We start from the raw sequence: 15,103 nt of genomic DNA, 5'->3' as shown, positions 1-15,103 counted from the left end.
TTCTAAAGAAAATCAGCAAAATGTCAGGAACTAAGTAAAAAAATATATTATTTATTCTCTTATTAGTCTTATGTTATTAGGGAATTAAACCACAAAATGAAAAATCTCAACATGAACTGCTAACATGTAAGCCTTTCTACTTATCTAATGGTTTGTTACTAGGATTGTATATACATATATTACAATCCCCCCCCCATAAAAGGTGGTAAACCTATACAGCATTAGCACTGTGGATTGGATGAAGGTTATATAATCCTGCTCTCACAATGGATAATTAAAAATCACCTACCATCTAAAGAATAACTGACTATGATACAACTGATTCTCACTAGAAATAACTCACAGGGACCACAGGAACAGTTTTTCCATAGTGGATAATACATCCTATGTGCCTTTAGAAGTTTACTTAAGACTTAGTTTGTTAGTTATAGTGAGTGAGTTTGTTTTAAAAGGTATTTGTTATAGTAAAAGTTTCAAAAGTGACATTATTATAATGTTAAAAATAATGTCATGCTATACCATCATTTTACAATTATAATTCTACTGTACATTCCCTGAGGGTAAATATCAGGAATTTGATGATGATGAAATAATGTTACATTTATTTTTGAACATTATATTTTGTAGGAATGATCACTAATTATGATGTAAAAACATTTCATATATTTCAATACATAAAAATATCACATGGTAAGTGACATGAGCACAGCAGACAGATTAAGGACTAAAATGTATACAACTTTAGCTGGAGAAAGGAAAGACTAACAACATCATTACTTTATTTTGATGATTTAATAAATTATTGGGAGAAAAAAAATTTACCTTAATTTCATCTTGTACTTGTCTAAAAAGTATTTAGCTACTGTACACTCCACTGTCTGTCCATTTTCTAGTTGTAGCGGGAACCTAAACACAAGTTTTAATTTAAAATATTCATGTTTAATAAACAAAAAGTAGTTCACTGAAATGACATTATTATATATAATTATAATTATGTATTGTGCAACATAATTATAAATGCTGAACTTTAAAAAGCATAGAAAGATATGCAGCTCAAATTGTTAAGAAAAATTTTTTGTGCTTAAAAATTTTACTGAATATTGTATAAGCAGTTTATTAATGGAATTCAATATTATTCTTTTTATTTTTTTGTAGGAATGATGATAACCCTAAGTCAGTTTTTCCTTGCAACAGAGTGGCTTCCTACAGTTTTAATAAAATGTCTATTCTTTCATATCTGGCCACAATTCTGTTGTGGTTGATGAAAAAGAACAGGATTTTTTGTCAATTCCTTCTACCAACATGTTAGTCAGTTCCCACAACAAAGGTGGGAATATTGACTAACATTATATTCTAAGTGTTCTGCAAAGTACTAGTTAAGTTTCTGCATTTGTTATAATTTTTGCATCTCCATTTCCTCAAACGATGTCATCACAGTCCCTTGCACAATATAGTACATTATCATGTCGATACTTAACTGGATCACTTAACTCATTGTAAAGTGAAAATCTGATTCCCGACAACCTCTATTTGGCCTGAATCCAGCTTGTTCTTCTCCCAGTTTCTCTTCCACAATTTTTCTCAGCCTCTTTTCAAGTATGCTTGCATAATCTTACCTGGAACACTTAGTAGAAAAATTCCTCTGCAATTCTCACATTCAACTATGAGAGCTCTACTACTCCAATCTGGAATTCAACCTTCTGACCAGGCCCTCTGAATTATGCAGTGTAGCTGCTTTCATGCTTTCTATTTGATCATTTATGATCGAATATCATCTACTCCAGCTGCCTTTCCGCATTTCGAGTTTTTGACAGCTTTTTCTATCTCAAGTATTGATATGTACTCCTATTTGCATTTCACTTGAAAATTTTCTACTATGGTTCTGTTATTGCTCATTTCATTTTAAAGTTATTCAAAGTAATTACTCCAGACATCTAGGATATATTTATCTTCAGTTTTATTCATTTATTATTATATATATTATGATTATTATAATCACAATTGCAAAACAAACCAAAAAAGTAACGTTTGATTTGAAATCTAAAGATTTCAAATTAATTGAAATGAATTAATTAAACTAGAATAACTTGGTTGTATTCTGTGTGAGCAATACTGACAATTCTAAAGAGAATAAAAAATATGAAAGTTAGTATAAAAGTAATGAAAAATTTATTGTTTTCCAAAAACAAAATGATTATATTCTGAATATCATATCATCATATGCTTATATTATATGAAACTGTAATGCTGGCTAGAATCTCTTCTGAACATGCATGAAGATTCTACCTAATTAATAGATCTCTACGCATCATGAGATGATAGCGACACCAGTTGTAAATGGTTGAACAGTAATGACATAAAATAAAACATTTTCTTATTTTTATTTTGGGGAAAAGAAAATGGCAATGTGCTGAATTGTGAAAGTTGCACAGGAGAAACTTTTTTTTCAAAAATTAAAGAACAAAAGCAAAGGCTAATTTGGATACTGAAGTACAAAAAGTTTACCCTACTGAACAAAAAGATGTCAGTACTAATACAGATGAGAATGTAGAACATAAACTTTTGATGTTTCAAGACAAACAAATTATTAGAGAAATAGCACAAGAATTCAAAAAAGTTAAGTGTTTAGAGAAGAACAGAAAAGGGGGAGGGATTAAAGTACCAACATATGTAAGATACCACTGAATAATGATAATCAGGTAAGCAAGAGTGAATATAAAAAAAAAGATGTAATATGGCATGGCGATTTATTTAAAATACATGCAAATGATTGCATAATTACTATTTTAAGTTATTCAGGAACAAGAAAAAAGTTACAAATGCTATGGAGAAAAGAAAAGATAGAGAGTAGCTTTAATACATACAAACAGTTTCAACTAACAATAAATACAGCATGAGAAAAGACATGAAAGGATTGCTGGAAGAAGTGAGTGAGAGTGAAGAGTAAAAATTGTTAGTTTGTTACCCAGATATAATACTGAATTAAGGAGAAGAGCTGTGATGGAAAACAATTTGATACACAGGTTGTACAGAAGGAATGGCTGCAAGTTTTTTGGCATGTGAAGTATGAGTTTGATGGAGAATGGATTTATATAATAGGAATGGCTTGTACTTCAATGCATTTGGTATCAGTAGTCTGGCAACATTACTTATTGGTAAGAGATCTAACAATAGAGAGTGAGAGAAACTAGATTATGTCAAGAAGAATGGTAATTATCTGTACCTAAGAGTGGCTGCATTATGTAATTGTGATAGACATGAATATACATAGTAAGGGAGGTGAATGTAATGAAAGGACAATTGTGTACTTGTCGAGTTCAGATTTAACAGGTGTATGCAAGGATATCTGTATATAAGAGGCACTTACCAAGAGATCTGCAACTTATCCAAATGAACCAAGTAGGCTACAAAGATGAATATATACAAAGTAACTTATTATGCTGTAATACAAATGCCAAGAGTATCAGGAAATAAAGAGGTTGAATTTTGTCTTGGTGAATAAGTTGTGACCTCAGACAATTGGCATTAGTGAGACCTGAGTTTCGGAAGAAGATAACTAGAGTTGAGTGTAAATGGCATTTTTAGGAAAGAAACAGGATAGGAGACGGATGGGCTGCTAATGCTATCAAGGATGCTGGATGCAACGTTAGTAACAATGTTCCATGCAACAATGAGTATGAAACTAGCTGGTTTCATACTCGTTGTGAGGCAGAGCATAAACACAATGAAATAACAGTACATGGTGGAATGTTGTTACAGACCTAATGGATCAATTTGCAGAAAAAGATTAAATGCATTGCCAAATTAGCATCATCTTCTTCTTTTCAGCCATTTTCTGTCCACTGCTGGATGAAAGTCTCATCCAGAGAAAGGCCTATTCTCTATTCATGGCAATGGTTGACCAATTTTTCCCAACAAAATTTGACAATTCATCACTCCACCTTCTTTTAGGATGTCCTCGGCCTTGTTTACCAAGAGATCTGCAACTTATCCAAATGAACCAAGTAGGCTACAAAGGGGAGGATTAGACCAGGATCTTGGCTGACTAGCCATCAGTTGCTTGTAGCATGTTGAGCATAGTTAAGCCTGGGATGGATTTCCGTGGTGGGCTGAGAACCTACAACACAGCAAAAACCCTGATGGAACTGATATAGATGGCAGTGCCAATATTTTGGTGAAGTCCAGAGGGCCATACCTAGGAAGTCTTAGTATCATGCCTCCACATGGATCCCCTGGGAAACATGGTGTCATAATGAGCCATGGTGAAGTTGATACTGAGCAAAGAGCTGGCAGAAAGCTATAAAATGCATCTCCCAAGATGTTATGTGGCCTGCATGGGAGATTAGGCCACAACCCCTCCACTACAATGCCAAGAAGAAAAAAAGGCCATAAAGTCCATGGCCAAAATGAGCAAACACTGGATATGACTATTCTGATCAAAACCACATATGGAGGCAAGAGCATGATGCAGTGGGAGAAGCTTTCCCAAATAAGTTCATTTTACATTTATACACACACACACACACACACACACACACACACATATATATGTGTAAATAATTTTTTTTACCTTGGGAATAACGTATATTAGGGGTTACCAAGTAAATTTATAAACTTGGTTATTTACTCCTAATCCCAAGTAAGCAAACAGTTAAGTTTGCACCTGAAACATAGTTCAAGTCTAAAGGTGGTGCAACTCATTGTAAAGTTGGGTAAAGCTCTGATCACTATTCTTAGTATTTTCCATAATGTAAAGCACATCTCACTAAGAGATGTATACTGCAATACATTATGGGTGGGGTCACTACCCAGACCAGTTTCAACCTTTTTTGAGGTCTCCTCAGTTAGTAGCTAGACCCTAAATACCAAGGTTTTAGTAATACAGAGTCTTATCAACTTTACCTATGCAGGTTGCTAAAAGGTGTTTTTATTTTGAATAATCTCTGGAGGAGATATAGATGTAAATAAATTTTTTTACCTTGGGAATAATGTATATTAGAGTTACCAAGTAATTTTATAAACTTGGTTATTTACTCCTAATTCCTAGTTTATATATATATATATATATAAACATGTTGCTCTCCAGCCTAATTTAGTTTTGTAACCTAATAGATAATAACAGGACTCTACCTCTGATGTAGTAAAGTTTTTTTTTTTTTTTTTTCCCACCAGAGATGAGCCCAATAATTGTAGTAAAACAGTTGGTCAAGATACGCTAACCACTCGGCCAACTAGGCCAGCTTATATACTGTGTAATAATAAAGAAATAGTTCAGGATACCTCAGTACTAAATCAAGTAAAAACAGGAAGTGATCAACCAACTAGTGAGAGACAAAATTAAAATAAATCCCAAATTGGAAAGAATAAAATGGCTAAACAACAAAAAAACAAGAAGTTTTGACTTAAAACCTATTGAAAACAAGAAGGATAACGAAGAAAAACTCAATCAAAAACTAGACTTAATAAATATATTTGAATAAGACATAAATAAAATAAGCAAAAACCTAACAGAAGTAATAATCTCAGCAGCTAATGAATTCAAAAGCAACAAACAACAAACAGACCATAAACTTTCAGAGAAAAACCTTACAACTACTAAAAAAGAGACGAAATATGAAACAAGACAAAAACAGTGACTGTGTGTATTCTCACGTGATTACAGGCAGAGGAATGAGAGTGGCCAGTTCAGTAGAGCAACACCATGAAGTACCTATAAAAATAAATAAATCACGATAAACTCATAATGCAAACTTCTAAAAATAGAATATGCAGAACTAAGCAAAACAATAAGGAAAAAGATGAGAAATAAAATAAGGTCTTATAACACTACAAAAATAAAAGAAACAACTGAAAACAATAAAAATATGAAAATACTAAGAAAACATTTATCAGTTGGTAAAAGTCAAATAACTGCAATAAAAGATAAGAATGGAACTACAATAAGGAACCAAGAACAAATCCTAAGCAGACTAGAAGAATTTTATAAAGAACTCTAAAGACCTTCACCAGAAGTTCTAAAGAACTCCTGGTGAAGACCGAATTAATTAAATGGGGAGGAAGCAACATAATTCACCATGTCACAAACTTAGTAAATCTATGCTTAGAAGAGGGGAAGATACCAGAAAACTAGAAAAATTCTAGACTGATACTGTCATTTAAAAAAGGAGACAAAGAAGAAGTAATGAACTATAGACCAATTAGTATTCTCTCTAATCTGTACAAAATTCTCAAGTCAAGTTTGAGTCCCTCTTCTAACTCAAAGCAACCAGCAGAACAAGCAGGATTCTGTAAAGGCTTTAACACAAATGATCACATTCATGCAGCAAAACAAATAATAGAAAAAGCAGAAGAATACCAATTGCCTCTCTGTTGATTATGAAATTTTGATTTCATAATCAATAGAGAGGTTATGAAATCATTGATTATGAAAAAGCATTTGATTCCATCAAAACTAATACAATAATCAAAGTACTCCAGAATCAGGGAGTTGCTGGAGAATATATATGGACCTCCTCCAGGAAATATACCACACGGCAACAGCACAATCCAACTTCACACAAGTAGCAATAAAATATTGATTGAAAAAGGTGTCTGACAAGGAGACTATCACACAAAATCTTTACAGCAGTCCTTCAAAAAATATTTAATTATATAAACTGGACAAACCTTGGTATAAAAATTAATAACAGAAACTTAACATACCTAAGATATGTAGATGATATCATAATTTTTACAAACACTCCAGAACACCTCTATCATGAAAGCAGAAAAGTCGGTCTAAAAATAAACAGAGAAAAAACTAAAATCACGTTTAATAATTATGTAACACCAAAAAAACATAATAATAGAAAACAATTTCTTGCAAACGGCCTCTTCATATACATACTTAGGTCATCTCATTGATCTAAACTATGGACTCAAAATGATTTAAACTATGGACTCCAAAAGGAAATAAATAAAAGAGTTCAACTGGCCTGGAGTGCATGCAGAAAACTGAAAAGCATATTTCAGAACAATAATGTCCCACTCTGTTTAAAAAGGAAGACATTTAACCAGTGTTTACTTCCAGACATCACATATGGTTGTGAAATTGTCTCTAACAAAAGATAAGAAGCAAAAAACCTGACTAAGAAGCCAGACTCATATCACTTACATCATTCTTCACCAAAAGCGACTAAAATGGAAATGGGCCAGACATCTATCCAGAAGAGAAGATGAGCGATGGACCACCATACTAACGAACTGGATTCCAAATTAGCATAATGGATGTCAAATGATAAATTATGAAGACCTGAACATTAATTGGATGACAAAGAAACCTCATGAGATTATTGCAAGATAACTTCTTCAAGCAGTATACATGACTGATGGAACTTAGTGTTGTAACTGATTATAGTGTCAGAGAGGACTGCAGTTAAAAACGTGGCTGTTCTACTACTGGCTGCTGACAGTGATCATGCTGTACTGACTTGGAAAGTGGCTAAGTATATGGATGACCCACTCAGAAAAGGTTACAAGATGAATTACAAAGCAGGAAATTACAACCAACTGAGGAGAAAACTAGGCTCCCATGGTACCAATTGCTTGATGGATCAGTAGTGCATGAAAAGCATTAAAAAAATACTTAAATGGTGCAGTATCAGAATGTATCCTTAAGAGTCCAAAGAATAAACAAGATCAATGTGGAATGGATGTGCAATTTTATTAAGCCAGTTCTCAAGAAAAAGATTTTGTAGAAGAAATACTATGAATAAGAATAACATCAGTTATGAAAATTAAAAGCTCAGGAAGAAAAGTTACAAGTATTGTACAGAAAACTAAGTATGAATTTAAAAAGAAACTGGTTCTGCATGCCCATAATAACCTAAAAAGATTATATTATTATGCTATAAGTAAAGGAAAGAATGGTTGAGAAAGAATAACTGTGAATGTAGATGATATGCAGTTGGTAGATGCAGAAGAGATTGTTCAGCTAAAGAGTGCTACCATTGCTAAGAGCTTTCAACCTGGAGTAACTGATATGGAGTGCAATGCTATGCTGAGAAACAAGATCAGGTGTATAAGGAGGAGGAGAAGGTGCTAGTGTTGCTGCATAAACTAAATAAGAATTCATCTATACAGGCTGATGGGTTTTATCATAGATGCTAAGAGAGTGTTCAGCAGAACTGGAAAGAAAATACATTCTATACACTTGAGATGGATATAAAGCTGAAATCTCAGCACAGGGAAGTTTCTACTCCTGTGTATTTAATGGCAATCCTACTGTACAAGAGTGCTGCAAAAACTGGAATATCTATTATATATCAGTACCTCCTGAGTGGTAGTTAAGATACTGGAAAATTTGGTGATAGCTCACATACAGAAATGGATTGAGAATCTACTTTGGGAGACTCTGGTTTATTAAGGGAAAGTCATGTGTGAGTAAGACGAGGGGGAACACATCAAATTTCCTGATATATGTATCTCAAGGAAATGTACAGGATCTTCCTATTCACAATTTTCATCCAAATTAGCCTATTATCTCCCAGGACTCCAATATTATCATATGATATATTTTCTTTTCTTTTAAGACACTTGTAACTGAATTAATCCACCTAAATCACTGCTTTCCTCTAGGCCTCTTTCCTGCCATCAAAAATTTGCTTTGCTGACCTTTCTGCTCTCATTCTGCTTAAGTGACCATACCACCTGAGATTGCTCATGCATTCCTGAATACCAAAATCAAGTTGCTTTCTAATTTCCACTTATTGGAAGCCTGAAGTTGCTTGGAAAAGTTCCATGTTTGATTTCTAGAGCAGGATTTCCAGATGATATAAAAAATAATAAATGAAAAATACAAAAAAATATATAAAAAATTGGCAAAAAATAGAAACACAAAATTCCTAACCGCCCATCCACAGTACAAAATGTACTATAGGTTCACAAATAACCTTTCATGCATAGGAACAACATAAAAAATAAATAAAAAAAATATATAATACCTTCATTTTAAATATGATTCCACCACTGATATCAGTCATTCACTCCACTAATTTTTTTCAGAACTCTCATATCGGTGGTCTCCCATCATCATCATCAAATTCCTGGTTTATATCCACAAGAGGTGTACAGGATATGATAGTACTACATGAAAAATTGACATCATTAATTACTAATTTTCCTCCAAATCAGTCTGTTACCTGTCAAGACTCCAATATTATCAGATCTTATATTTCTGTCTAGGCACTTTTTACTGTATCAATCCACCTATATCTTGGTGTTCCTCTGAGTATAAGGAACACCAAGAGAGAAAAAGAATATCAATCTTTTTCCTGCTAACCTGGCAGAGAACACTGTTTTGCTAATCTTTCCTCTCACATTCTGTTTAAGTGACCATACCACCTGAGATTAGCTCTGCTAATGCATTCCTGGATGCTGACATGTTCTTTCCTAATATAAGCGTTTTTAATATGATATCACCATTGAAGCCATCTGCTCATGCCACTAATCTTTCACAGGACTCTCATATCTGCAGTCTTTAGTCAAGTATTTTACTTCTGACCCAGCTCTCAGACCCATAAGTTAAAATTGGTTTGAACACTCTTGTATACAGCTAATTTAGTATTTTGGCTAATTTCTCTCTTATTTCATATAATTTTATTCAGTTGACTTCGTACCATACCAGCTTTGTTGATTCTGTTGTCTATTTCCATTTTTAATTTACGTCTTCACTAAAAATTGATGCCTAAGTAGCTGAAATGTTGTACTTGTTCTTAGGTTCTCCATTCACAATGCAGTTGATATTTTCAATGTTTCTGCCTATTTTCATTGTCTTTGCTGACTTTCATACCATATCTGTTACAACAGTTATTCAATTTAGTAAGAGAATCTTGCAGATTTGTAGCAGATTTATTTAGAAGTATAACATCATCTGCTTAGAGTAAAGAGATGAGATTAACATCTTCAATTTTGATATCAGGTTTAACACCACTTTCCTTCATAATGTGATCCATATAGATAATAACAGAGGGGATAATGTACATCCTTGTCTGAAACCAGATTTAACATTAAACCACCTTCCTGTACTTCAATTCTAACTGCTGACTTACAACTCAAATTAAGACTAAGTATTGCTTGATATAATGCCCCATTGACACCATATAACTGCAGCGTATTGAATAGCTTCTCTCTTGGCACCTTGTGATATGCTTTTCCAAATCAACAAAACTTAAGAATTAAGACTAAGACTTAAATTAAGACTAAGACTTACAACTCAAACTAAGACTAAGTATTGCTTGATATAATGCCCCATTGACACCATATAACTGCAGCGTATTGAATAGCTTCTCTCTTGGCACCTTGTGATATGCTTTTCCAAATCAACAAAACTTAAATACATATCTTTGTTATATTCCCATGCTTTCTCAACTATTTGTCATAAAGTGAAGATCTGATCCTGACAACCTCTATTTGGCCTGAATCCAGCTTGTTCTTCACCAAGCTTTTCTTCCCAATTCTTCTCAACTGTTTCTCAAGTATACTTGTATAGATCTTGCCAGGAACACTCAGTAGGGAAATACCTCTGTAATTCTCACATTCAGTTTTATTTCCCTTTTTATATATGGGTACTATGAGAGCTCTACACCAATCATCGGGAATTCGTCCCTCTGTCCAGGCCTTCTGAACTATGCAGTGCAGCCACTGTAAGACTTTTATACCTTCATACTTGAGCATTTCTGGTCGAATATCATCTACTCTTGCTGTCTTTACACATTTCACACTTTTGATGGCTTTTTCTACTTCAAGTATGGATATGCATTCCTGACTGCATGCTTGGTCTGTGTTTTTTACCACTGTGTGCTGTCATCACTGCTTGTTTCATTTAGCAATTTTTCGAAGTAATTACTTCATACTTCAAGGATATCTTTTTCTCCTGTTTTCATGTCACCATTATCATCTCTAACTCCTTTTACAGCACTCTTTTCTCCATTTCTAAGCTTCTTAAACAACCTCCAGAATATCTTACCACCTTCTTGATATTTATTTTCTATGTTCTTGCCAAAGTCCTCCCATGACTTTTGTTTAGCTAGTCATGGGAGGGAGTTTTACATAGTGTTTAGCTTGTGCTCTCAGAGAGTACATTTGTCTCTGTACTCTCTAAGAGCACAAGCCGACTTATTTTCCAGGAACTTTTGACATGCTTTCTTCTTTTCCTTCACTACCTCTTTAACTTCCTGTGTCCACCATGGAGTTCTGATTTTTATATCCTTGCAGACAACCTCACCACACCTCTCTGGCTGAATCAATCAGTGTTTTCTTCAGGACTTGGTCTTCCATCTTGATAACTTATTTTTAATCTAGTTCTCAGATCCATAAATCAAAACTGGTTAAAATCCATATGGTAAAATTACAGCTAGTTAAGTATTTTGACTAATTTCTCTCATATTCCATACAAATTTATTCAGCTGACTCAGAACAGCATAAGCTTTGGTTATTCTGTTGTCCATTTCCATATTTAATTTACCATCTTCACTAAAAACTGTCCATAAATAGTTGTAGTAGTAAGACTTATACATTGGTTAGACATAACTGGTAATTAATTTACGGAATTAACAACGCATATAAAGTATATTAATTAAAGATAACTTTAATGAATCACTTCTATATTTCGGCAATGTCACATTGCCATCTTCAGGAACATAAAGATATGGTATGTGCACTAAGGAACTAACAAAGCAAATGAGGAAGAAAGTAAGAAACTAATTTTGTTCCTAAAGTCCTAATGGTGCCCTCTTGCGGGCTAATTTGGTAGTCTTGGCAGTTGGGCTGAAGTTCTCATAATGAAAGTCTCCCAAATTTGGGGCAGTTCCATGCACCCAAATTTGTTGAGGTTAGGAACATTTTTTAGAGCTGCTGAAGATTCTTTGAATAATCTTTCGTATTTAAACTTGCTGCGATGGATTATTTTTGTTTTCTTCCAACGAATTTTATGGTGGGTATCTAAGGCATGGTCTGCCAGCCCAGAGCGGCTGTACTGGTGAAACCGGATGTAGTCTTGGTGTTCTGAAATCCTGATATTTGTTGTTCTGCCTGTTTGGCCAAAGTAGGACAATTTGCAGCTGCAAGGGACCTGGTATACACCAGGTAGGTCTAGGGGAAGTGGTTGGTCTTTGGTAGAGCGGATAAGGGATGCCAACTTTTTATATGGTCTGTAACAGGAAGTAAGGTCATATTTTTTGAGGATATTAGTTATTTTTTCAGAGGTGCGCTGGATGTAGGGGATAGTGATAAACTTGGTGTAGTCTTTATTGTGGAGGGGGGGAGGGGGTTGTGGTTTACAGGTTTTAGTATTTTTTGGATTTTTTGGGGGTTATAGCCATTGGCTAAGAAAGTGTTGAGGATGTGGTTTAGTTCCATAGTCAGGGCCTTGTCATCTGAGCAGATTAATTTTGCCCTGTTATATAGTGTTTTTATCACCCCATATTGTTGTGAGGGGGGGGGGGGGATTGCTGGTGAATGTATCTGCCAGTGTGGATGGGTTTTCTGTAAACAGAGAAAACCAAAGATCCATCAAGCTGGCGGGTGATTAAAGTGTCTAGGAAGGGGAGGGTGTTATTTTCCTCTTTTTCTAAGGTGAACTGGACTCTGGGATGTTGGTTGTTTAAGTGTGTTAGGAAGGAGTGGAGTGTGTCTGAGCCATGTGGCCAAATAGCAAACACATCATCCACATAACGAAGCCAAATAGTGGGTTTTTGTGGGGCGGAGTTTAAGGCTTTCTCTTCAAATGTCTCCATAAAGAAATTGGCCAAGGGTGGGGAAAGTGGTGAACCCATGGCTGTCCCTTCTGTTTGTAGAACTTTCCTTGCCAAACGAAATAGCCTGAGTTCATTGTGAACTGAAATAGGGCTGAGATATCGGGAGGAAACTTGGCTTGGATGAGCTCAAGGGTTTCTTTGAGTGGGACATTAGTGAATAGGGAGGAGACGTCAAAACTGACCATTATGTCAGTGTGTTGGAGTGTGAGGTTTTCTATACTGGCTTTAAAGTGGGCCGAGTTTTTTATGTGTGATGGTGTGTTGCCAGTGTAGTGTGTGAGCGTTTTGGCTAAATGTTTGGCTAATTTATATGTGGGGGAATCAATGCCATCCACTATGGGACGCAATGGCACATTTTGTTTATGTATTTTTGGGAGTCCATATAATCGGGGGGGTCTAGAGTTATAAGGTTTAAGTTTGTTGGTGCATTCCACAGGCCAAGAAGTGACTTTCTTAAGTAGTCTGTGGATAGTTCTAATCTGAGAGCTGGTCGGATTATATTCAATGGGGAGGTAAGTAGTACGGTCTCGTATTAAAGAATTTAGCTTACCTTTATAGTCTTTTTGATTGAGTACCACAGTGGCGCTTCCCTTATCAGCTTTGGTGATTACTATTTTTTTGTTGTTTTTTAATTCTTGTAGGGCTGTATATTCGTTTTTGGATAAGTTGGATTTTGGAGGTTTGGCTTTAGTGAGAACACCGACTACATCCAGTCTCACGTTGTTGGCGATATGGTTAGGCAGGTTGCGAATTCCACGCTCTATTTGGATCATGATTTCTTCAGCAGGTATCCTTTTAGGAGCTAGGGCGAAATTGTGACCACGTGAAAGTGCGGCGAGTGCTTCAGGCTTTAAAACTGCCAACGAGAGGTTGACTACTGTGTTAAGTGGTGGCTGGGGTAGAGAAGTAGAAGTCTTTGTCAGGTTTTCGTATTTTTTCACGTGCCGACTACGTATTTTTTCGAATTCCTTTCTTGCCGATGTGCATGAGAAGTCATGAAGTATAGACCATAGATCAAGGCCGAGTGTGTTCGAAAGCTCTTCCTCTAGCGCCCGTAAGGTTTTGTTTTCGTCGGCAAGGAGAACGTGCGTCGCAGTAATTTGTTCTCTTAACAGGGCGAAGCTAGTGCGGTTATAAATGCGTAGAGCTTTCTCGGAAGTAAAACGGTGCTTCAATTTGACACAGTTGGGGATCACTTTGTTATCCCGGCAGCATTTTAGGAACGTCAGACGATTTATTTGCCTCGATATCTTCAACCTCAATTTGCCGTATTGACGGGCCTTTCGTGCGATTGCATCTCCGTGGATGATCATGATTCTAGTAGTAAGACTTATACATTGGTTAGACATAACTGGTAATTAATTTACGGAATTAACAACGCATATAAAGTATATTAATTAAAGATAACTTTAATGAATCACTTCTATATTTCTGCAATGTCACATTGCCATCTTCAGGAACATAAAGATATGGTATGTGCACTAAGGAACTAACAAAGCAAATGAGGAAGAAAGTATTAAAGTGAAATATCATATAATTCTGTAATACTTATCAGTTGTAGTGTTTAATAAGCAGCAACTAATACTGTAGAATTTCAATTTGAAAAGCAGCTATTGCCATTTACATTTAAATTCCATTAATTATTTTCACATTTTATTTGCAATGCTTCCTTTTAATGTTAGTCTGGGTGATCTCTGCTGCAATAGCATCCTACCCAAAAGAGATGTCAGTGTGCGGGGGGGACTAGTTTTCTTGACATAATCTCCTTCCCTTTGAATACATTTTATCCCTCCCATAACAAAGCCCATAATAAATCTTCAGGTGTTTGGTTTTTTTTTTTTTTGCAATTATTTCTCCCTTCTGCTTTGACTTGTTCACCATTTTCAAAATGGATATCCATAAGATGTATCTTCAGTTTATCAAATAACCAAAAGTCTAGTGAAACCAGGTCCAAGCTATTAGAAGGATATTCCATAACTTCAAATCTGATCTCTTCAATAGCCATTAAACTGAACATGCAAATGTAATGTGGCAAAAGCACTAGCACTGTATATGTAATGTAGCAAAAGCACTGGCTGTTTGGTACAAACAGGATTAATTTGTTGATTCAGTTTTCTCTTGCTTTCCACTTTACAAATTTATTATCGTTCCTTTCACCATACATTACTGTTGGATGCCGTATTTGGTCACAAAAGGCAGCATGTATTTTCTGGTGGAAGGTTAACTTTTGAACTACTTGGCCTATGGTGAGGTAGAGCAATGATGTTCCATATACTGAATTTTCATTTCAGGATCATAATGTGGCCTCC

General features: G+C 35.1%; 1 protein-coding gene across 1 annotated transcript in view; it reads right to left on the bottom strand.

The window, feature by feature from the left end:
• Positions 1-15,103, bottom strand: part of AGO1 (protein argonaute-1) — a 322,424-nt gene that overhangs the window by 184,209 nt on the left and 123,112 nt on the right. Inside the window, exon 6 of the mRNA XM_090405013.1 lies at positions 823-906. Coding sequence (XP_090261139.1) covers positions 823-906 — 84 coding nt within the window. The remainder of the gene's footprint in view (positions 1-822; positions 907-15,103) is intronic.

This window comes from Typopeltis vanoorti, chromosome 15 (assembly GCF_054136105.1).
Source record: "Typopeltis vanoorti isolate ZY-2024b chromosome 15, IOZ_Tvanoo_1.0, whole genome shotgun sequence".
NCBI classification, from domain to species: Eukaryota; Metazoa; Arthropoda; class Arachnida; order Uropygi; family Thelyphonidae; genus Typopeltis; species Typopeltis vanoorti.
Note: the sequence above shows the minus strand (reverse complement) of the source record. Positions and strands in the feature narration are given on the sequence as shown.